A 26,528-nucleotide genomic window follows, 5' to 3' on the forward strand; every position below is an offset into this window, starting at 1 on the left:
AATTAATGTATGAAACAATACAAGTGACTTAAAAAAAGTGTCAGGAAAACTGTTATGTATTTAGATTGTTTGGTTTCAGTGGAGTATTTAGGTAGATTAAGTTGGTAGCTAGGGTGTGAATATGTGGCAACGTGGTGGATGACTTGTGTGTTGTGTACGTCCAGGCCGCACAGAAAATGGATACGGTGTTAACGGTCATCACGATAAAAGGAAATAAAGACAATCTTGAGAGTGGTTAGGTGTAGAATACAACATTGGCGACGAGGATAAATAAGTTGGAACAAACAGAAAGGCGAACATGGCGGGTTTTATTGGTTCGGTGGGTGAGTTCATGCACGAATGAGAGTCGTGGAAATTGTACCGTGAAAGGCTTCAATTTTATTTTGTCGCGAATAAAATTATGGATGACAAGACAAAATGGGCCATGTTTTTTACAGTGTGCGGTGCGGAATTGTACAATCTGGTTACATCTCTTTTGTCTCCACAATCCACGGATGCTGTGTCACTGGGAGATATGCTTACGAAGCTAACCGACCATTTTGAGCTGAATCCCAGCGAAATAGTGAAAACTTTCAAGTTTCTCTGCAGAGATCAACAAGAAGGAGAAACGATCGCCGTTTATGTGGCAGAGCTGAGGCGGTGGAGCACACATTGCAATTTTCCCAAATTGGAACGAATGTTGCGGAATTGGCTCGTGTGTGGAGTGAGGGACAGAGTGGTTCAACATGTTCAACTAGCTAAAGACAAGCTCACATTTAAAGATGCGGTGGAAATTGCAATGGCGGCAGAGGCGACTGGGAAAATCATGGCAAACTTGAGAAGTGCTACGACTGAGCATCGGGGTAAAGAGATAAATAGAATTTACACAGGAAGAAGCCATGACTCTAAGGAATTACCCATAGGAACTAGAAGAAGGCGAATTGAGAATTTAGCCACCAAAACGGACACAGATGCTGTTATTACCCAGCATTGTTGGGATGCAACAGAAACCACTTGGCAGATAAGTGCTACCATGTCAGGACAATTTACTGATTTTGTAAGAACCGGGGGCATATAGAGCGTGCATGCATCACGAAAAATGTTAACCTGCTACGGACGCAACAGGGAAAGATCAGCCTCACAGAAAATTTTGTGAAGTGCAGCATTTGCAAACGGACACACTAGCAGATAATGTTGCATATCCTTTAAACAATATACAGGAAACCAATCGGCGAAAACGTTTGTGCATGGAAGTGTACCTAGATGAAAGACCTCTTACCATGGAAATCGATACTGGGGCAGGTCACTCCGTCATCAGTTGGCAAACGTTTAAATCGCTGTGGCCTCATGAGCCTTCCTTAAAAAAGGTAAGGATTATGTTACGTACTTGGTCTCAAGAGCACTTAGAAGTATTAGGCGTGAAGGAGGTAGAAGTGGAAACAAAAGATGGGAAGATGGTATCGCTTGAGCTATTGGTGATGCAAGGAAATGGGCCCAGCTTGATGGGTTGTGATTGGTTAGAGCCGCTAGGAATTGAACTTGTAGGGCTGCACCAACTTCAAGATGTGCATTTGAATAGGTTAATGACCCAGCACCCTTATATATTTCAGACAGAGGAGTTGGGGAAATATATGGGACCAGAGGTATCCATCACCATTCATCCAGGAAGCAGTCCAATTTTTCGGAAGTGTCGACCTGTAGCTCTAGTACAGTGAGGTGTATTTGAACCAGTGTCTTTCTCAAAGTGGGCTACACCAGTGGTACCAATCATCAAAAGTGATTTCGGTCATGTTGTGTGGCGAATACAAGAGCACGCTGAACAGTGTGTCAGCAACAGAGGTGTATCCATTGCCCACACTCACCGAGGCTTTTGAGATGCTTCAAGGCGGTCAAGTTTATACAACACTTGACTTGGAGGAAGCCTACCTGCAGGTCACAGTTGATGATGCTACGGCAGAGCTGCTCACAGTTAACACAATGAAGGGACTCTTCAAGGTAAAAAGACTACCTTTCGGAGTTAGTAGCGGGCCAGCTATTTTCCAACGCCTGATGGTCACTCTGCTCACAGGGGTGCCAGGAACTGTAGTTTTGTTGGATGACATTTTAATAACGGGTAGTGATGCACAGGAACATTGGGACCATGTCCATGAGATCCTGGAGTGGTTAGAAAAGACAGGGCTAACACTAAAAAAGTCTAAGTGTGTTTTTGCAGTAGGTCTGTGCAATTTCTGGGACATAAAGTTGATGGGAGGGGCATTCACCCATTGAAGAGTAAAGTTGAAGATATACATAGTGCATCAGAGCCAAGGAATAAGATAGAACTACAGGCATTCCTTGGGCTTTTCAATTTTTATGAAAGATACTTAATGAACAGATCAGAAGAATTGGAACCATTTCATCGACTACTTGATAAAGGGACTCCATGGCAGTAGACAAAAAGACACAGCCATGCCTTTGAGAGATCAAAGCAACTGTTGCAGTCAGATCGGGCCCTTAGTCACTATGATTTTGGCAAGCATTTGATCCTGACTTGTGATGCTTCAGAGTATGGGGTTAGAGCAGTTCTAGATCATGAGCTAGGGAATGGGGTAGAGGCTCCTGTGGCATTTGGTTCCAGAAAATTGCAACAGTGTGAGCGCAACTACTCCCAATTAGATAAGGAAGAACTCGTAGTGATCTTTGATGTAACAAAGTTCAGGCAGTATCTTGTGGTAGACATTTTAAAATAGTAACAGACCACAAGCCACTCCTAAGACAAATGCATCCTGTGAAACCTATTCCAGATACACTTTCTCCTCGATTACTACGTTGGAGTCTGATGCTCGCCATGCATGATTATGAACTGGAATATAGGGCCGGATTAGAAATTAGTCATGCAGATGCTCTTAGTAGGATGCCCCTGCTCAGTCAGGAATTTACAGTCCCAGCACCATGTGATGTACTAATGTTTAAAGATTTGCCGGAGCCACTTGTTGACCCCTTAAGAGTGGCTGCAGAAACAAAACAAGATTCTGTGTTAGCTCAGGTGATGAAATATTTACAGAATGGATGGCCAACCGGCATTAAATATGGGGACTTGCAACCTTATTATGCAAGGCAAGATGAGCTGTCTGTGCATAAAAACTGTTTGTTATGGGGATCTAGGGTAATAGTTACAACCACCTTATGATCAGTGATGATAACGATGCTCCACGCAAACCATGATGGCATGGTTCGCATGAAAGCAGTTTCCAGAAGCTATTTTTGGTGGCCCAAGCTAGATGCAAGAATTGAGGAAGTAGTAAGGGAATGTGTTACTTGTCAAAGTTGTCACAACAATCCCCCCAAGATGGTATCATGGCCAGCCTCAGAGAAGCCATGGTCACGACTGCATATTGACTTTGCTGGACCATTCCAGGGGATGATCTTTTTGATTGTTGTAGATGCATGGTCAAAGTGGCCAGAGGTCAGGCGGGTAAACAGTATGTCGGCTGCTGCAGTTGTGCACGAATTACGGGACATGTTTAGTTGCCATGGCTTGCTCGATGTGGTAGTGGCAGACGATGGGACATCCTTCAGATCACAAGAAGTAGCAACATTTATCAAGAGAAATGGTATCCAGATGGTATTTTCACCACCATATCATCCTTCAAGCAATGGACATTCTGAATGTACTGTACAAACGGTGAAGCAGAAACTGAGGAAGCTAGCCCAGGGTGATTGGTGAGTACGCTTGGCACGTATGTTGTTGTCCTTACGCACAACCCCTTGTTTGGAAAACCTTAAAACTCCTGCAGAAATGCTGATGAATTGGCACCTGGAGACCATTTTGACTAAAATGCATCAGAGTGCACGAGAAGATGATCAGGACATTGCACGAGCTCCAGAGACCAACAGCTACCAAGCTCGCCAGTTTGTTTCTGGTGATGCAGTCTGGCTTCGTAACTATTTGTATGAGCCAAAGTGGGTAGCAGGCTGTGTGATTGCAGGTGAAGGGCATTTGATATACAGAGTGCAAAATGAGCAAGGTCATGAACATCGGCGTCACGTTGACCAACTACAGCATCGTCTGGGTCAGAAAACAAGGGAAACTGTGAATTTGAGTTCACAAGAGATGAGACCATGTGATTCAGGGTGCCGACCACTGTCACAGAAGATGGTGAAATCCATGTTAGGACATGACTTCTGGCGTGCCATCACAGAGGGACCCAGCGGCAGTGAGGGACAAGTCTATGATTGCGGCAAACCAGCAAGCAAGGGCAGCAAGGAATCCCAGTTCCGGAGACTCTTCACCATTCCGGGGATTTGATTTCCCTGAAAAACATTCTGCCCCTCAACGATATTCAAAATGACATCAAGGCCCCCCCCCCCAAAAAAAAAAAAACTTGGTGATTTTGTGACATTCTAAGAGGGGAGAGAACCTGTTATGTATTGAGACTGTTTGGTTTGAGTGGAGTATTTAGGTAGATTAAGTTGGTAGCTAAGGTGTGAATATGTGGCAATGTGGTGGATGACTTGTGTGTTGTGTACGTCCGGGCTGCATGGAAAATGGATACGGTCTTAACGGTCACCACAATAAATGGAAATAAAGTCAATCTTGAGCGTGGTTAGGTGTACAATACAACAAAAACATAAAAATTTAAATATTTAAGCTTACATTTACAAAAAATGTATCACTCTAACCAATGCAGCTCAAAACCTTTATTATATGCAGCATGCATGTAGCAGATATATGAATTACAGCATAGATTTAGCACCTTTTCCGATTGCGTTTTATAATAAATATTGTCACAATCATTTATGTTTTGAAGTATACAGCAACAAAACAAATTCTTGAAAAACATAACTGCTACTGAAACTCTAAAATTTACTATCATAAATGCTAAAAATTTTAAAAACTAACATGTTTTCAGTTCCTACCTTTATATAATCCCACCAAAAATGAGTTAGTAATTTCATCACTGATAATTACATAAAAGTCACTCTTCAAGAATTTTTACATTGCTCCAGTAAAAGCTAAATGGAATTCATGCAACAAATCCTAAAAATATCCTACAGCAGGTCTATTGTGAGAATTATTTTTTGTACAAAACATGTGCACCTTGAGGGAGAAGGGACAATGGTCGGTGGCGAACCAAGAGCCCTATGTTTGAAACACTTGGCTTCCATTCGTACATGAGCTTGACTAGAACGGTGAACCCGCACATGAGACAACCCTCGGCTCACTTGCTATGCTCAAACAAATATTTTCCACATGATTTCACCGCTGGTGTTCGAGAAGATAATGTTGCGGCTCGTGTGCGCCAAAGAAATTTGGTTTTCATGTAGTGGCTAATCTATTTTACAGCAAGGCGATTGTTTTTTATTTCTCACATATTGCCCCATGGTCTTTGGTTGCAGGTTTTATACCACCATGTTTTTCATTTACAAACACTGTGATTGTAATAAAGATTGCAGGCTTTCATGGCCATTGTCTGCATTTTCTTGGCTTCTGGGTGTTCTCTGCTTTCGTCATTACTGGCCAATATCTTCATGGCCAAATTTGAAGAGAGAGCAATCAATTCCTCCCCCCACCAACCTACATTCTGGTATAGATGTGTCGATGACAATTTTCATAGTCTAGAGCCATGGAGTGGAGAGACTACATAATTTTCTAGACCACCTTAACAGCCTCCACCCCAGTATACAGTTCACCACGAAAACAGAAAAGGATGGTCAGCTACCCTTCTTGGATGTCCTGGTGTACAAGAAACAGAATTCCACACTGTGCCACAAAGTCTGCAGGAAACCTACTCAACTGACAGATATTTGCAAGCAGCCTCTCATCACCATCCATTGCAGAAAAGAACAGTCATATCCATGCTGACCCACAGAGCAAAAACTATATGTGAAGAACAACACCTGGAAGCAGAAATAAAACACCTTACTGCAGCTCTAGAAGCAAATGGTTACTCACGCCGCGAAATCCAGCAGAGCATCAAAAGCCGACCCAAAAAGTTCGAAAAAGAAAAAGAACACCTGAAGAACATAGCATTCTTGCCTTATGACAAAGGCACAACCGAACAACTGGCTCAACTGCTCAAAAAGCATGACATACATACTATTTCAAAACCCATCAACAAGATAGAAAGTATTCTAGGATTGGCTAGCAAAAAAACACCAGCCGAAGAACAGGCAGGAATATACAAAGTACCTTGCTCATGTGGGAAATTGTACATAGGGCAAACAGGCAGAATAATCACAACCAGACTAAAAGAACATATCAGAGCCTACAAATACGAGAACCAACAGTCAGCGATAGCAGAACATTCCAGCACAGCATCGATTTTGACAGGTCCTCCACAATAGCCAACATCCCAAACTATCACCTGAGAACAGTAAGAGAAGCAATAGAGGTTATGAAACACTCTAACAACATCAACAGGGAAGATGGCTACGGGCTTAGTAAAATATTGGCACATCTGTTCGTGAATAACTCGAAAACTAGAGACCAGGGGGAAATTAAGGCAGTTCCATCAGAAGAGGCCAGCCAGCCCACTCAATCTAACACCCTTCCATTGGCTAACCACCTCAGCCAATCAGGAACCAGCAAGCCTTACATTGGCTGACCAGCCCAGCCAACCAGAAAACAGACACCCAGACACCAGGGTATAAAACGACCTGCATCCTCTACACCCAGAAGCCAAGAAAATGCACTGTGATTGTAATTATTATAATTTATGCAGCAACTAAAATTAAGAAAAGAAAGATTTCACCTATGAAGTATTTGAGGCCTAATTATTTTTACATATATGAAGTTTTTAAAGTACTTTGTAAATTTGTTATATATTATTATTTTACAAACGGGAATCAACTTCAAAATGCAATTTGCAGTAACAATCAAGCATTTATGTATTTAACCAAAAATAGAGATTTTATGTTTATCTTATATAATTACGTAGAAACATACAAATTAATGATAAATGCATGGCATTTATATTGCTGTGGCTCACAGAATTATTTTAATTAGCTGGCCTAACATAAACTAATGTGACCTCTATTAATTCCCAACTCCATGACTACAACGAGTGGATTGCTGGAGACAACTACAAATCTAACCAATGCCGCCCTGCAAGATTACAAAATATATACATCATCTATGCAGAGTAAAATTATGATATATAAATGTTAACCTGATAGGCCTTATTCTTTTTAAAATTATGTAGAAATAAACAAATATAAATAATTAAACAGAAAAGCATTTTGAAGGCATGGCTAACAACATTCGTTTCCGTTCCTGATCTAACTATTATAGTCTACAATGACTACTAAAAATTTAACTAAATTCTCTTTAAAAGAGTGAAAAATGAAAACAAAAATTTTTACAGACTAAAATTAATGCAATATAGTAATACTGCTTTTAAGAATAATAAAGAATAATAAGCAGTTCTCCAAAACACCATTTTCAGAATTTTACCACTTAATTTACTCAGAAGCTGTTTCTCTAAAAAATTACAAAAAGTAGGTCTGATGGTTAAATTTTATTTAGCATACGAGTGAAAGAACATGAATTTTTATCTTGTATAAGATGAAATATAATAATTATGATACTAAAAATAATATGTTAGACAGTCAATAGAATTAATTTATGCCATAAGATATAAATGCAATGAAATGAAAATGTTTGTGCTTTAAATAATATACCATAGATCTCAGACTGTATACAGCATTCCTAGTAGAATTATTACTCAGGCAGAATAGTTTAACGAATTGTTTTCATTAAATAATTTGGACATAGTACAGGGCGATTCAAAAAGAATGAACCGATTCCATGATTAAATATTTTACTAAGGAAAAATAGCAAAAAAATAAATCTAACTTATAATACAAGTATTCTACTCACAGTCAAGTTTTATTTCACATGTTATAAGACTTACAATATGGCCACCCCTTGCAGCATGGAAAACATGAAGACTATATGCTAATTCTTCCCAAACACGTTGAAGCATATCAGGATCAATTGAATTAATCGTTGTTGTTAGTCGATGTTTTAAGTTATCCAGGTCAGTTGGTAATTGTGGAACAAAGAATTTATCCTTTACAAACCCCCAGAGAAAAAAAATCACAAACTGTGAGGTCAGGAGATTTGGGAGGCCAAGCACAAAGAGCAATGTCTTGGGCCCCTATCCAACCAATCCATCACTGGGGCAGTTCATCATTTAAAAATGCTCTAACTGATAAGCTCCAGTGGAGAGGTCTTGTTGAAAAATGAATTCATTTGAATCAGCTTCCATTAAAGGGGAGAGTCAGTTTCATAGATTATCCTCATAGGTTTGCCCTGTAACAGCAGTTCCCTCCAAGAAAAATAGGCCATAAACCTTGTTGCAGGATACAGCACAGAAAACGTTTACCTTAGGGAAATTTCTTTAATGCTGAACAATGACGTAAGGATTTTCGGTTCCCCAAATTCACACATTGTGTCGGTTGACTGTGCCACTTAGATGTGGCTTCATCAATAAAAATTAAAAGTGAACTGAAGTTTTCATTGTCCTCCATCATTTGCAGCTTCTGGTTGCAAAATTCCATGTGTCATAGGTAGTCATGGTTTTTAGCACCTGAACGAGCTGCAGTCTGTACGGTTTCAATTGTAACCGTCTTTTAAGCACACGCCATACCATGGGTTGAGGAATTGTAAGCTCACGACTAGCACGGCGTGTGGATTTCCTTGGTCTCCGCTGAAACGCAGCATGGATTCTCTGCACTTCTTCCTCTGAAGTTCACGATCGCCCGGGACTTTTCCCTTTACACAGACACCAACTGTCTTCAAACTGTTTAAACCACCTTCAGATGTTTTTGGGAGAAGGTGCATCATGATTGAATTTCACTCTGAAAGCACACTGCACTGTTATCACTGATTTAGTTTTTGCAAACTCAAGAACACAGAATGCCATCTGTTGAGGAGTCGCCATTTTGACAGTCAAAAAACAACTGAGCATCTTTGGGAGACCGATGCACCTGGCATGGTCACGTGGCAACCATCTGAAACTCAGAAACCTTACCTTTCAAACAACAACTCCCTCATTTTGATTCATACATTTACTTACAAAATATTCGATCATGGAATTGGTTAATTGTTTTTTAATCATCCGGTATATTTGTGCTATTTATATCTAAATTTTTTTACAGATCTCTTTATTATTAAATGTAGGCCTATATAATTATACATAATAATTATGATATGAAATATTTTTGTCACATAACAGAATCAGTTTAGGCCATAAAAATATAAAGGCAATAAACAAAAAAGGGTTAGTTTGCATATCACATATTGTTTATCTCAGAACGTAGCTAACATTCCTAGCAGAAATATAACTAAAGTTAAACAAATTTACCAACCATAATCTTGAAATAATTCTGACATAAATGTATGCCATTTACATTTGTTTATTTGAAACAGTTCACTTCATTCAGCAGCATTTTTCACAATTCCACATGTGAGTTTCCAAGTCAAAGGATTCGGACCAGTCGACTTCCATTACGAACGCTTTCGGCCCACGTGACCCTCTCGAATGGTTCCAGCATACTAAAACTGCACGTTCAAGATGATATCACGTGACTTCCAACTCACGTGCGACTAAAAACTCACCATAGGGCTCCTGGCTACACAGCGTATTTACATCATGAGCACAATGAAATATAGCACGGCTGGAGTGCTTGTAAGGGCAACTTTACAGCGTCCCTTCGCAAGCTTCTGGTAGATAGGGGTGAAGTGGAAGGGAAGCCAGCCATGCTGAGACCTCAGGTATCACCGAGGTGTGAAATAAGTAAACACTAGAGCAAGGGAATTGTCTGAGGCGATGGAAAAGACCAAGTAGCAACATGAATTATGTTTCACTTAAGGTTAAATTATACCTGACAAACTACATGTGAAAATTTTATAGGAACTATAGCACAAATACACTGTCTTACACACCGCCACTGCTCTGCTCTCATTCTTAACCAATTTTTTTACGTTTGGGAGTTTTTGGTTTCTGAATTTGAATTTAGTATCAATATTTAACAAAAATTTGGTTACCAACACTGGCCCTTTACTTAGGCCTAAATTACATATTACAAAATAAATTTCAGACCGTAAATTGTATTACAAAAAAAAAATACTTTTTTTTAACTAGGAGAACTACAGCATTAATAAAAGATTTGAATAATTTTCTATATTTTAGTCAAATATTGTATTTTAGACCCTTCTAGTTAAGGGTTGATCCATATCAATTTGACCAGTAGTGCTTACTGACGTTGAATTGGGTCTATATTATTCAACTCAAGAGAAAATATCTAAGAAATGTTTGTATTTGCCACCAGCTACACCGCACTCAGAATGCAGAGAGCATAAGTGAAATATTTACAGATGTTTTTAATCAAAATTTAAAACGTTGAACATTATTTAAAAACTTAAGTTTCTGTGTTTTAGTCCATCTATTATTTTCCTCCTGACCCTTGCGATCTAGATTTGTATTCTCAAGGTGATTTAAGGAAATATTTAAGAATAACATCAAACAATTTAAATTTTTAAAAAATAAGATCACACCAATCACTGGTTGCAACCCTTCTATCAAACAACTTGAAAAGATACAAATAATTTATCATTTTTCAATATTTTTTCAACAATGTCAATTTTTTTTAATAGTGGTTCAGTAACACTTGGCACTTTACTTTAGTCCACTAGCATATGTTCAATAAAAACATCCAAATGTACAATTTGATCCCAAACATTCATACAACAAAAAGGTATTCAATTAGATAATCTAATGAAAATAACACAAATAATTATGCATGATTTGATAGTTCAAAACAAAAATATTAATAAAATATCTTATCTGCACCCTTTTAAAAAATTAATTATGATTTTAAAAAGTTTAGAATTTAGTATTTCAAAATAAATTTCTTAAGAAAAATTATAATGGAGTTTGTTAAAAACTAAAAAAAAAAAAAAAACCTTTCGAAACTAAAACTTGCGTACTATAAAACATAAACTATCATATATTACCTCCAAAAGTAAAGATGTTAAAAAATTCTAAAAACATTTACCATTTAAATCCTCTACAATGATAACATTAAAACTGTACAAAGAATTTTAACAAAGTAACATGTTTTTTCATAAATTTTATTTTGAATTTATGTAAATAGTGTTTGACTCCATGTGGGACGCATGGCACCAAATAAATTAATAAAATACTCAAATTTGTATCAAAGTTGTATTTAGATATTTTTTAATAATATCTCAAAAATTAAAAATAGCTATGGTGAGTATCTGATGATGAATGGTAGAAATTTACACGATTTTTAGAGTCCCAATAATTTAAAAAACAAGCTTTGTATAAAAAAAATTATTTTCAAAGAAATCTGAGTGTATGATTCTTTTAAAATATTCCATAATAAAAAAAAGTATATTTTGTGACACTATTAGATATAGACTGACTTTTAGAACTTTGTGAGAACATTAAATTCCAATTATATGATCGGAGGAAAAATTTAAAATTGAAAACTTTACGATTTTCATGTAAATATTAAGGAACATAGGTAACATGATGTGCAAAAAAAAAATTACGACTGTCTGTTGTGAACTGTCAACTTGTATTGCTTAAAAAATCACTCATATTTTTATTGCATAGAAATTGATATTCCAAATTAATTTTATGTTTTCAATGACATGATCATATAGACCACAGGTTAAAATTATATGTCAAATTTTGTATCATTCAGTTGCCAAACAATAAAAGCTAAATAAATATGTTCACAGTGGGGAAAAATGTAAATTACCACATGTAGATAGACTTACCTTTAGTCGCCAATTATTTCCAGCATCAACTTTGATTTTTGACAGCCACGCAGCTGAAAACCATTCTGGTGCACTAAAATAAAAAATAAAAACATATTGTCTATGAGCAAACATTCAACACACTTAAACCAGCTAAAAAATAAAATAAAATGACAAAGAAATGGTCAGAAGGTTTCCATACCTTGGTCAAATGCAATACAACCATGTATTCAGTAAATTTACATACATAAAATTGCTCTGCGAAAACGGTTAAAGCCGAAATCCCCCAGAAAAGTCTCCATTAAAACTATTTTAATGAATGAATTTAACCTTTTGAATAAAGAAAGTTGAATAAATTTTACCATGAAAATTTTTTTTATGAATGTTGTTATCAAATACAAAGAAACAAATAATTTGGCAGCAAAGTAAAGTTATATTTACTTTAGGCACAATAGTATTATTGTGCGTGTGACACAAATAAGTATATAAAAAAACTTGATTTCAGTGTAATGATTTTTTACTTTTAATTACAGACACAACTTCGGTTGTATGAAGAGCATAACTACTGCAATGTATAAACGAAAAGGCATAATCATGACACACAGTGCTCAGGTAAGCTGGCAGTTATACCTTGGTATGACAGAGATCGACTTATTTCTCTCTTTAACATCTCTTTGCTACTGCCATTGACACAAGCTAAAGTGCTCATTAGCACATTATTGGAACAGCATTATCTAAACCATGGTGTAAGATACATTTGACAGAAAACCAGGGTGCTGGGGATGCTTGGCAGAAAATTGAAAGGAACAGGAAGGATGGTAAAAGCAAACCATAAACACATTGGTCGAGCCCATTATGAACTGTGCAGCGACAGTGTGGGACCCATACTAAGATACGTAGGTACGAGAGATAAAGAAGGTGCAGCGCAGGGCAGCAAGATGGGTCATGTATGTGGAGGAGAAGGAAAGGGGAGGAGAATGAAATGAAAAGGTCTGTGATGATCAGAGAGCTGAGGTGAAGTAAGTTAAAGGGGAATAGGCATGTAAAAAGTGTGCCGCCAACTAGTATTTTTGGCACAATTCAAATTTGAATTTTTGAAAAATAATTTTGCCAGTCATATATTTTTTCCTGCAAGAACATAAACTTTTTCTGCCTCCTGTACACTCCCGTTTAATCTTTGTCAGACCTAACTCCCCAATCGTTCCCAGCATAAATATAATTTTGCCAACCTTTAAATGACCCAGCAAGTGCTATCGTCTTATCCCCGCCTCGGCCCACGTCCATCGTCAGTAATTCTTCTCCGAGCCATGACAAGAAGTGCTATGTCCTGCAAGCTATTAGAGCAGCTAGGTTCTGAGAGCCAGCCTTACACGAGCGATTTCAGGCACGAGCACGGGTCATTTTGCTCGAGCCCACGACATGTCGCAGGCCTCTGCAGAGAGTGTTTCTTCCTACTGGCAGCAGCACATTTCACATCCCCCCCCCCCCTCCTAACAGCCTTTCCAGGGAACCAGGCCCAGTGCAATGGCTGGGCGTCAACCCCGAGCCAATTTCAAGGCCACGACACCTGTCTCAGAACGTATCGCACCTGACCTATCATGGCAGAGTTGTGAGATATTTCCCCTGGGTGTTTGAACACCCACTAAATGCCTGCCCCCTGACACCTCACGCAACAAACAGTGCCCCGTAGTTTATTTCCAAGCCACCAGAGAGCTGCACTAGTCCCCTCCATAAGCATCATGCTTTAGCAGTCGCCTCGTGTGAGTCGATCTCTCCTTGTTTCGGACACCCCTCAGTAGGTCACGCTGACATCGGCCAGTACCAACTTTGAGATATCAAAGTATTTCTCGACCATCCCCTCGGAAATCTTCGGAACCTTTCAGTCCGGAAGCCGAAGCCTCCCGCCTTTCTTTTGATTGACTTCGTCTTTTAATTACGAGTCACTGCCGCCCCAAACTTACTTCGCGCCGCGACAGCAGACTGACCACACCGCGACAGCAGACTGACCACACCGCATCGTCGGCGAGCCGCACATTAAGACTTCACTCCGGTCTTTGTTTAAAGATGTAATAAGCTAGGCAAGGGATGTGATCCCTACAACTTTAATAATTAGTCAGTCTGTGTACCACGCAGAAGTAGTCAAACTTTGTTAATAATACTTCATAATATTTTATATCTTTTTGAATCATGGAAACGTCCGCGACAACAGCGTGTTCCCGAGCTCAGCACCCTGGCTGATGCTAGAAGCCATCTCCCTGTATGGTGAGTTTTTTGACAAACTTTATTTCCCCAACCATCAAGTTGTTAGTAGGCATTTTCTGCCTATTTTGCTAACTGTCTGTGAACCAGTTCTGAACATGTTTGTTTCGGACCTGTTCACAGACAAGGTCCAAGGGCCAGATGCAGACCTAACAGCACCACCCTCGAGTCCTTTCTCCAGCAATCAGGACGACTAAGGCACCCTGATGCCTCATTAGCAGCTCAACTTCGGCCAGCGAACGTCAAACGTCCAGTACTCCAGTTTTTTTATGTTTTCTGTATAAACATTAAATCACGACGTTGAAAATATCGGAAAACCAGAAATTTTTCTTTCGGAACTTTAATCGCTCTAAGTGCACTGGGATTGCAAATACTTAACCTGTTTATTGTTTCTGATTCTATTTTAATTGTGTCCAATGATTACTGGTAATTTTCTAATTAAGTCCGGCCCATTCTTATAATTTAATAATTTCAATATATTTGCCAATAAATTTGTCAAGTAATATCATTCTATATGAAAGTAATTAAAAGTTAAATAAACATAGAGGTACTTATACCTAGACAAAATCATTATTTAAGCCTTTTGAAACTAAAAGATCCACCAGTTACACAAGCCATCAAGAGAGAGGGAAGTGTGACAAAATGGTAACAGAGCTTGGGTTTACTGTTTACTCTGTTATTACTATGTGTAACAAAAGGCTGGTAAGGCTATTCATGGTGGTCAAGTAAGGAGAAAAGACAACACGTGTAAGATACCTAAGGTGTGGAGAAGAACAAAAGGAGGAAGAACTTCTTATTGGGAAATGCGGGAGTGGAATGGGCTTGTGGGGAAGTTATTGGAAATGAGAGGGGTGAGAAACCTAGGAAGTAAGCTTAAGGTTGTTGAAGAGTAAGTAGGAGAAAGGACTCATTGCCACCAAGTGGAAGCCCAATTGCAGGTTGAAGATAAAGATATAACTATTATCTTTGAAAGATTTGTGCAATGGGAGTGCATGACTTGATAAGTTTTTGAACATACGCCATTGCTAGGAACTTTTTCTGTAGAAGAAAAAATAAAAAATAAAAAATAAATAAATAAATAAAACCCAAAAAAGACAAAAAAAAAAACACAAAATTAAGCAAAAAATTGCTGTTGTCAACAAGGATATAAACACCACAAAATATTCCGTAACAGGAATATGGTCAACAAAACAAAGAAAAACAAAGAAAAATGTACTAAGAGAATGAAAAAAAAAAAAAAAAACACACAAATGCAGACGACACAGAAATATTGAACCCAAAAAATTCAGCACAACGGTAGAAGCGAAACAAAAACACGACAAAACGAAAAGACGAAACAAACACAATAGTTTTCCAAAACAGAATAGAACGATAAAAAACCCCCACAAATGATGACAGCAGTTTTGGTAAAACTATTGCGTACGTTTCGTCTTTTCGTTTTGTCGTGTTTTTGTCTCGTTTCAACTGTTGTGCTGAATTATTTTGGGTTCAATATTTTTATGCTGTCATCATTTGTGGGTTTTTTTTATCGTTCTATTCTGTTTAGGAAAACTATTGTGTTTGTTTCGTCTTTTCGTTTTGTCGTGTTTTTGTTTCGTTTCAACCGTTGTGCTGAATTTTTGGGTTCAATATTTCTGTGTCGTCATCATTTGTGGTTTTTTTTTTTTTCGTTCTCTTAGTACAATTTTCTTTGTTTTTCTTTGTTTTGCTGACCATATTCCTGTTACGGAATATTTTGTGGTGTTTATATCCTTGTTGACAACTGCAATTTTTTGCTTAATTTTGTGGTTTTATTTGTCTTTATTGGGTTTTATTTATTTATTTATTTATTTATTTATTTTTTAGTTTTTCTTCAACAGATAAAGTTCTTAGCAATGGCGTATGTCCAAAAACTTACAACAAGTCAAAGATATAACTATAATGACTTAAATATTCAGATGCAGCATTGCATTAGGGATGAACAAACCAAAATTTATAGCCAGTCATGTGCCATCCACTGACGTAAGGCATGCCACGCGTGCCTGGACAGATTACAAGGGTCGTTGCTAACCCCCACCCCCCTTCGCTCTACACGCATCGTCCTGCCTCTGTACTGTTATCCATCGCTGAGCGGCCTTGGGAATTCCGCGGGCCGCCGCATGGAGTAGCGAGAATGGACGCTGCCCTTCTAGACTGTTTGGGCGTCGGGTTGGCCTGGGATGACGCGACTTATCACAGCCGCTCTCGTTGGTTCGAGAAGGGCGCCTAAAGTAGTTACGCAGCGACGCCGGCCTCCGCAGCAATTCGGCAACGGAGTCCCGCGACGAGTTCCGAGCAACAGTGCCGTGTGAGTGCGGAGTTATAACCGAGTCCCGAGACTGTTCTGGAGTTCTGAGTATTCAACATCGGCAAGAGGGTGAGAGACTCCCCCTTGAGATTGGCACGATGCGGAGTTCAATTGGATTGTGGGAGTGCGGCGACTGAGTGACGAGAGACTGTGCGAGTGGACAGGCGCGAGGTAAGGGGTGAACTACTGTTGAGCCTAGCTCCAATGAGGAGTGAGAACTGCGGAACATGACAGACATTGAGTGACTTGAGAATAAACATTTTTAAGTGCCAGTGATTTGTGATTAGACAATTTAAATACAATTATTTATTATTAATGTAAATATTATTAATTAATAAAACTGTAATAAAGCTTAATTGGGCTATTCCTTACAAACCCAGTTCTCCCCACATTGTAAGTTATAACAGTATGTTAGTTTACTTTATTGTGAATTTCAACAGAATATTCAAAGCAGTAAAACACACAGAACAGATACCACTACAACATTGTATTTGAAAATAGACATGGCGTCTACCAGGAAACAGAAACTCGCGGTTTTAAAATTTGGAGGACAGATTACATTATATACAAGATACGAACAACTGATTATATCCTATCTCATTTATTTTGAAATTAAAATCAAAACTTTGAAATTACACAAAACTAATTTTAAATACACTGTGTACATATTATTTATAAAAAACTAGTACACCAATCCCTCGCATAGCACGTCTTCAATTAATGCGAATTCAGTTAGCACGATGTAAATTTTACTGCCCTAGTCTCGAATAGCACGTCTGTAAATTTCAGTTAGCACGAAATCGCCACAGGCTAAAAAAAATCTCGGAAACGACGCGACGTCAGGTATGGAATTCGAGGGGGGAAGAGTGGTTTGGAATGAGAGGGGAAAGAGATGCGCACGCAGATAAACAAACACCGGGCCGTACTGTTGATGCCCGGCCGCAGACCAGGCCCTACCGTTGATGCCCTGCTGCAGACCAGGCCGTACCGTACAGAAACCAAAGCAGATGAAATTGGACACGTTTTTTTTTAAAAAAAAAAGCAAGATGATAGTGTTAATTTCACCCCAGAAAATATTTAACTAACTTTTATGTTTTGTATATGTACATATTGTACATACAGTAAACTCCCGGTATATCGCGCCCCGATTGATCGCAGAATCGGGTATATCGCGGGTCAAACCATGTCCCCCAGTCAGAAATGAATAATAATAATGGAATAAAAGGTTGACAGCCGATTAGGATAATTTTGCGTTGTAACTAACAAACTAAGCATCGGGCAGAAAAAAGCCTAGGCGTAGAAAATGTCCGCAGTAAAATTCTAAACAAGATATCTCCGTACATCATTCCTCTATCTTGTAGGGTTTTCAAATTATGGTCCAATCCAGCCCAGTGATATTTTCTGAAACTCTAGTTCTTAACGTCGCTTTATCTCACAAATGAAGCATCGGACAGGGGACCTGATATAGCCCACCATCCAGCGACATTGTCCAGCGTGACTCGGCTGGGGATTGATGTTGGATAGGCTTGGTTGTCGGCAAGCGCTGGGTAGGGAGAGACGAGCCGAGAATATGGAGAGAGGTAGAGATTAGAGCGGGCTGAAACACCAGGGGGAGTGGGGGAGGGAATGTGTTCACGCAGCACACAGGCAGAGCATGAGTCACTTGACTGAGCAGCGTCGCTGCGTACAAGGCAAAATCAGGTAGTCCGGTGTTTAAAATTCCACTCCAGAATCTTAATTGGTACTTTACTGGACATCTATATATAAATGTTTTGTTACAACTTAAACCTACAGACGTAATATTATTGGGTAATTCATTGTATTATACAAGTTCATCTTTTTACTTTGGTATAATGTTTTAACATTAAATAGTAAAGTAAATCGGCTAGCGTATTTTTAATCTTTGCCCAGGAATTCCCAGTGGTCCAATATTTACGTGAACCATACTGTACCACTTTTGCCGTGAGGTAGTAAACAAGTCCCGGAAATGTTTATGTGTAGCGGTCTCCCGACCTTTAAACAGAGGCTGGGGAATATAACACTTGCCGATCCGAGCCACACACACTCAGCAACTCGACACAGCGTTTGGTGAAATAAGTAAAGACAAAGTTTAACACGGTTTTTAATACGGCGTCACTGATTGCGCTAAAATTAAATTGGCGCAATTTTTGTTTCCCACATGTGACCATTTATAATTTACTGTAAGCATGGATAATAAAGTTTAGCCACTTGACACGATAGACGATTCTTTATTTTTTATTGTACGAATGCTAGAATCGTTTTTTTCCTGTATCTGCGGCCTGCTTCTACAAAAGACAAGCTATCTGTAAGTAAATCTAGAATTTTTATTTTGTCAATCAAACTCGGTACTTTGCGATTCATATTCGGTTTGAAGTATCACTACGGCCTTTCTTTTTAGAAGACTTTGACCACAGAATCGTGTGTAACCGCCACACTGCACTTACTTTGTTACGGACACTGACGAAGCAGATACTGAGGCTAACACCAACGACCATATATCATAAAGACCGGAAACTCAACGCTGTTTTTCTGTACCTACAAACAATCGCCGATTACGCTGCCATCTATGAATCTACAAATGAAATACCGTGATCGAAAGTGCGTTAACGATATAAATCGATATGTATAATACAAATCGATTAGCAACGTGTTTCGAGCTATCGAACTGGCTATTTTCCGTCGTATAATAATAATATTAATAATAATAATAGCCTTTTGAATTTGTTTCATAATCTTATTTGCAGGATGCTCGATACAATTTCAATGTGCTGAAAGTGATCCTGTGTTAAAAAAACTGTTCATTTTTTTTTTTAAATTTAAACTTTGGACTAAATGAGATCTGCTAATTAAAATTCTCCTTAGTTATCACAGACACGATCAGGTGGTAACTCAATTCTTTCAAGTCACGTTTGGGCACTACATTTTTCTTTTTCAAATGGAAAATCATTAAAAACCCATTTAACCTAGCGGGATGAATAAACAAAAAGAGTCAAAGTTACAAACATAACCCAAGAAAAAAAAAAGGAACATGAATATAACATTTGATGATTTCACAATTTAAATAAACTAAAAAACTAAGTTTTGTGTACATAGTGCATCTCACACAACTATGTAAACCATAATATGGCAAGGTTGAAACAACACTAAAAAGGCTATTTTTAAAGTTCAATACATCCATCCTTCACTGTCCACAGAATTTTGTTCTTTCGACTCAAGTAGCGACTTGAGTGGTGCAGTACGCTGGGGAATCGGTGGCGGGAGAATGGGGAGGAGATACCTAGGCATGCACAAGTGTTCCATTGGGCCATAAGTTTTGAAAGTGGAAAATCGATGCCACATATTGCATCCGGCAACCAGCATCAATGAAGGCAATATTCAGGCTGTATGTTTGGTCCACTGAAAGAGGCATTAGGAGGGTAATGATTTGAAGACAATGCTGCAGTCAAACAGTACATGTGCAGTTGGCTGCTGGAGCACCAGTCTTCTTTTCATGAAGGGATCAAAAATGGGAGGGGGGAGGAAGTATATATGCTTAAGGAAACTATGTAGAAAAAAAAGGCATTCCACTTGTAGTTTTCGTATATCACCAATAAATCTGTATAAAAATATTCCGGTTTATATTTGAATGACCCTATTATCTAATTCACTTTTAAGAATAATATTGTATATTGTTGCATTCAAAATTTACATTAAAAAAATGACATTGTGACTTACAAAAAGTCAACAGTAAATACAATATTAAAGTTTACTAGTCAAGCCTTGAAATTTTGAGTTAAAATTCAGCATGAATTATTTTTGTGTTAAGTCTAAACCTTTAGACCTCATAAATCATAAATATTTTCTTCAAAAGTTGTTATTTCAAGATCAAAAGTAAAGTAAAAGACCTAGTAATTGTATCTCACTTACACAACTTTAAAGTGTACAAATAAAATCATATATAGTTCTCAGAATGAGTTTCCTTGGCCCACTCGTGTTTCAAGTATACCAGCTTTCTCACATTACACAAGGTAGCACACCACACTTTTCTGATGGTTCATAAATTTTTGTGAAGGAAAATAGTATAAATAATGCTGTAAAGACCTAATATAATTTCTGGTTTGAAGCTAACTACTGCTAAATAAATCTAAAACCAACTGTATAGCTCTTAGAAACATATGTACTATGGAGTAGATGAAAGAATTGGACTGAGGATACCTTCTTTCTCTTCACCCACAAGATGAAACAATTTATATTTAAACACAATGTGGGTAAATGTTCCGCACAGCGTATCCAAGCCTATCCCTTGATCCTAATGGCATGATCCTGAATATATTGATCCTGTGGTACATGATGCTTGCTGTTTTAATTTAGTACATAGAAAGATCCTGGATACAATAATGGGGTGATGTAACAATGAATTCTGATGGTATTATCACATCAAATAAAAATCTGAAAGTAATTTTTTTTTTACTTCCTAAAATTATTTTTATTGTAATATTTTTGTTATGTCCAGGATCTTTGATGTACTAAATTAAGACAGCAAGCATCATGTACCACAGGATCAATCATACAGGATCAAGGCTTAAACTTGAGTACGTGATAAGGAACAATTACCCACGTATAACAAGAAGATACCAAAATTTAATTATAACTGAACAAAAAAATAAGATGCAGTAAAGGAATGCTAAGGGTAATGGAAAGTCCTAAATAGGTAATTTCATTTTCTGGTTTATAAAATAGCCTATTTGAAGCATAATATAGATTTTCATGTACACAGGTGAGATTGGCACAATTTTAATTGTTTCGCTATCAACATTTTGCAGAATACTTTATTTTATTAATTTAATTGGAGGTCTATGTGCATTTTAGCAATGCAGTCAGCATACAGAGAGCAAGTGCAATAATTAAAGTTATCATTTTTTGTCTCTGAATATATTATTTTCACTCATTGCAGTAATGTTTGGTTACATTAAAGTTTCAAAAGATATTTAGAAAGTTTTAAATAAATAAGAATGGATGCGATAGTGTACACTGTACAGAAGTTTTATTATTATTTTTTTAAATTTCCACCCACTGGTATTTTCAACTTCTTGCAGCACTGGTTAATCCTAAAAAAATTGTTTCAGATCAAAGTTTTATACAAGTTTTAGAAGAATTGCAATAATTGTTATAGATTTTATAGTTAACTTAATAGAGTAATTAAGAATATTTGTTTGTCCATTAACCCCTCATTATTTTACCCACAGCACCCTTGGTGGTTATCAGGTGGTTATAAAATTTTTTAAAATTGACAACAAATTTGAACAGATTCTATGGTGTGCCTACTAAGATAGTTAGGAGTTTTTTGTCCTCAAACCCTTGTTTTTTCCCACCCCTTAACAGTTATGGCTGGTCATATTCAAGTATGTAGACAAAATTTTTGGTAATACTCCTTTAAGTTATAATATGTTCAAACAGATGTGATATGTTTCATGTTATGGGAGTTGAAGTGATTTAAATGTTTTTCAAAAAATCTTCCCCATTTATACCCCTTTTGTTGGCCTATATCCATTAACAAACTCAACTGAGAATTTCCATAACCATATTTTATGTATTAAGTGATTTATTTGTACAAAATTATGGCAGTTATAATGACAATAAAAATGTGGTACATACACATGGTAACGACTGCAACAGGTAGTCTTTCTTCGAAACATACCTAACAGTACAATTTATTCTAGTCATGAGTTTGCTTTTTTCAGCTAATTTATAATACCTGAACAATTTTAACTTACAAGAAATGTAACACATATTTAGTACTTACAGTTAAATTGATCAATACTACTTTTCACACTTTATTCTACAAATGATATTTAATCCCTACAGTCAAATAAATTAACCAAAAACAATTCATTTGAAATCAAATAACAAAATACTACTAGTTTATAAGATGGTAAGAATTCATTTAAAAGCATGTGTTATTTTTTAGTATGCAGACTTTTTTGGGAGCTGCATGTATATAAAAGCTTGTAACCTTTTAATTTTATTTTAGATATTTCAATTTTCTCATGTTACTCAATACATGTATGTGTCCACTGGCTTACGTAAAACACTTTTACATACATAAAAAACTTTTGTATAATTGTGCGCTGTGAATACAGGTAATCCTGAATGTTCTTATGAAGTGACATCCAATTTTAAATATCATTTAATTTAACACAATAAATCAAATGAGTGGTTGTAACTTATAATGAACACAAAAGTAAGAAAAAAAAGGCCACACGGCAGAAATGGTAGTTAAAAAAAAGGTAGAGGGCTCAGTGGAATTTCATTACATTTACAAATCGGAATACTTTTGTAGTTTATAATGTAAAAAAAAACCTTTATACTGAATAGTTATTGAACATAAAACATCAAGTAAAATAAGTTTTTAAGTGTGGATGTAGAACTTATTGAAGGTTCAATTGCATACTATACTACAACTTACTTTCTAACTAGCTGTATATACATCACATGATCATAGGTTATAAATATGTTGAAGATCAACATTTTAAATTTTCCTCTACAATTTATGGTCAGCCTTGCTATGTTTAAACTCGAATTACAATTCTTTGAAGAGAGTGGCCCAATCCCATGTATTGTGACTTTTTTTGCAATGTGATTCAAGGAATTGGACTGATCGGAAAAAAATGTTAAGGCAACAGATAAGGGAAACAGTAGAGAACTGTGTAGGAGGTTTAATAAAAAAAAGTATCCCGGTCACCATACCAATCTTTAACATCAAATAAAAAGTGTGAAATACCCCACACATATATGTTTGTATGCGCCTGTACAAAGGTTGTAATGATGGACTGCATGTTGACCAATAATGTTAAATACTGCTTCATCACATGTAAATGCTACCTGTGAATAACAAAGGACCTTAGAGGCAGGTGAAAATATATATCTGCACAAGTAGATCTTACAAGTTATGTTATGTAACATAAACATTTCACCTATATTTGGCAGCATTCTAGACATAATAAATTATAACAATAGATCCATACTTCACTGTCCACAGAATTAAAATATGTTGTAGCAGCACCACGATTCAATTTGATGCAGTCACATGTAGTGAAAGCTCCAATATCAAAATGTTCGGAACATACATATTTAGTTTTAAATGTTTCAGCATTACTGGCATCAAGGTCATAGCCAATTGCAGCAATCCACTTCAATAACCTGGAAACAAAACAAAAAAATTTTATAGTGTGAGCTAGTACATACTTAAATCAGTATTTCCAGATTATTAGCTAGCATGTAGCATACTATAAATATAAGGTATAAACATACATGTATTTAATTATGTGTATTTAGTTTAGCATTACCACTCAATGAACGTATATATTTCAGAGGTAATGTTTTATTATTAAAGTGCTGTAGAGTGTAATAAATTTGGTGGGTTTCTCTTAATTACGATATATTAATTTTCATTGAATCACATATTGTATAAATAATATAAATTCAGTAACACAAAACGATTTTTAGGGTTCATATCACAAATCATTACATTTAAATTACTGATTTATGGTAATTTTACTAAGCCCATACTATCCCCAAATGGGTATATGTATATATATATGTATACATATGTGTGTGTATGTATATATATATATATATGTATGTGTATATATATGTGTGTGTGTGGGTTATTAAAAATAAATAAATGATTATACTACGTAATTACAAAATTATTATGTGCGCAAATTCAGGTCTCGATAATATCGCTCTATAAATCCTGTATAATAAGCCTTAACATAAATGCCTAACCCTTAACATGTTAAACCACTTATTGTAATTTTTTTAATATAAACATCAGTACTCACTTGCTTCGGCTTCATGGAAATCTGAATGTTGTCACATCAGGATTAACAGTAATACTGTTCCTGCACGAAGACACAAAACATTGATGTGTATTCACAGGCATCTTCATCGGCTTCTTAATTCACAATCATATAGGAAAATAATTCAAAATGATAAATCAAACTCCATTGTAAAATCCATCTTTCACTCGACCAAAATCTACTACAAACCGAAAAAAAAAAGAGCGACTATAATGCTCAAATCAATCTGTAAACGAATATTACTGCAAAAAAAAAACAATTTTTACAAATCAACTGTTTTTGAAATCAAAATAAATTAATATTACACTATATTTATTGCATTATTAGTATTTATTGCATAAATTTAGTTTCTTATAAACATTCAATTGACATTTGATTATGAACACTAACGCTACCTATGAATTTACAAAAGAACTAGGTCAATCTACTAGCGCTATCTGTTGTGCAGATTAAAAATAGTATCTGGGTACATAATGGCCTATTAGAGTTGCCACCCCCTGGCTAACACCACGAGACTGGCAGCAGCAGCTTGTGTGCCGCACATGTGTATGGCGGCGTGTGGCGCGCTCGTAGGCCGTGCGACAAACTGTGCGCGGCACGCGGAAAAATAAAAACAATTCAACATTTAGTATTTATCTTTAAAATTTATTATTTTTATTTTTTCACCCGTGTTTAGTGGAAACTGCGGATGCAAAGTCCGCACAAAGGCGGGCCGTCTATACTGTGCGTGCTTGCCGACCTATTAGAACACAGGCGGTGTTTTATGCCTTTTGACCTTGGTCACATCGAAACATCGCGGTTATGCAACAACGCGGGTAAAAGTTATGTCCCCCGACAACCGCGTTAAATAGGGAGTGTACCCGTATTTTAATGTTATGTTTGTGCTCTAGGGAAAATCTAAATCTGTTTATCTGTTAACTGATTTGTTTACATAGCCGCTTTTACAAGAGGTGTGCATAACAAATTAAATGTTTACATATGGCTGTGTGTTTTAAAGTTATATAAAACCGGTTCTTAATTTCATAAAAGTGTTTTAATTTTGTTAAGTTTTAAACGTAATAACAAAGGATCCAGCTGCTTGCAACAGCAGGCAGACAGACGCGCGCGCGTGTTGAAGGTCACGCCTGGGCGGGCAAGCCAACCTGCTGACTGACGGTAAATATGTTACCACTTATCTCCCGTTACACTGTGCCATGTTTTCTTTATCTAACGTATTCGGTGGTAGGCTTAAAAAGATAAATGATATGACATATGCATTTTCAAGTATTATTCTACGCATTTATATTATGTAAAGATTACTTCCCTACACATCTTGGAACACATTAAATAATTTAGCCTTATATTTATGGGGACTAATGCTTCAGAATACGCGATTTCGATTAACACGAACATTTTTAGGAACGAATTAGTCGTGCTAAGTGAGGGATTGGTGTATTATATACATTTAAAATAAAAATACTATAATAACTAAACAAAAATGGAAAAAGAAGATAGATGCCTTACTTTAACACCAATTTTACCAATAAGGAAATAATATGAGTTTAAGAAGACAATATCCTTTTAGCCTCATTCCCATCACATATAAGTATATTACAATTTTTTCTATACTACACATAGTTGATAATGTTCTCAACATATTGCAAAATATGTAATTATTTTTGTAAATAAAAATATTGCTGAAGCTGCGCCCAGTAGAGTGGTGAATATGAAGGCTACAAAGCCAGTTTTATGAATCATTGTTTTAATTTTGATCAGCAATCTCTTCACAGGATGATTTTTCTTCACTAGAAGTCTATCTAGATGGTAATAATATGCTGCCCAAACTCAAGAATTTATTATGGTCAAAGGACTTGTATGATAAAAAATATATTGGATTTAACTGCAACTAAATTGTTTAAGAACAATTTTTATATGTATTTAAAAATAACTGTTTACCTTAATCTTCTATTTTATTATTGTAAATAAATTTTAAAAAGTGGATGTATACTTTAACCAAATATTTTTACAGTATCATACACTGACAAACTTACGAGATATTGAATTTTTCAATTTACTTTAATTCCTCTAATTTTGTTCTTTAAATCTTTTTCCTCCAATATCGAATACTTCTAATGCTAAGGATTTGATGGTTATTGAAGATTTTATTGGCCCATCCCGAGAAGAAACACAATATTTGAGAGGTTTAAGTTCAACTCAAGGGTGCAAAGTGTCAATGACCCAGTGGATGAGATTATTAACACGCAAAATACTTTAATCAGATAGTTGGAACTTCGGTAAATTGAAACATTAACTCAACAGAGATTGCCTAGTAATTGGCATGAAAAATAAG

General features: G+C 36.7%; 1 protein-coding gene and 1 long non-coding RNA gene across 3 annotated transcripts in view; both read right to left on the bottom strand.

Moving 5' to 3' along the window:
- The window catches only part of LOC134529246 (protein Hook homolog), a 150,661-nt gene that overhangs the window by 94,845 nt on the left and 29,288 nt on the right, over positions 1 to 26,528 (bottom strand). For both annotated transcript variants that reach the window (XM_063363149.1, XM_063363148.1), the window contains exon 3: positions 11,774 to 11,846. In XM_063363149.1, coding sequence (XP_063219219.1) covers positions 11,774 to 11,846 — 73 coding nt within the window. The remainder of the gene's footprint in view (positions 1 to 11,773; positions 11,847 to 26,528) is intronic.
- Positions 21,905 to 25,981, bottom strand: LOC134529247 (uncharacterized). The gene is made up of 2 exons (XR_010074508.1): positions 24,182 to 25,981; positions 21,905 to 23,537 (listed from the first exon to the last, which is right to left on the bottom strand). It is a non-coding gene; the product is annotated as an uncharacterized LOC134529247 (long non-coding RNA).

Source organism: Bacillus rossius, chromosome 2, assembly GCF_032445375.1.
Source record: "Bacillus rossius redtenbacheri isolate Brsri chromosome 2, Brsri_v3, whole genome shotgun sequence".
Taxonomy (NCBI): Eukaryota; Metazoa; Arthropoda; class Insecta; order Phasmatodea; family Bacillidae; genus Bacillus; species Bacillus rossius.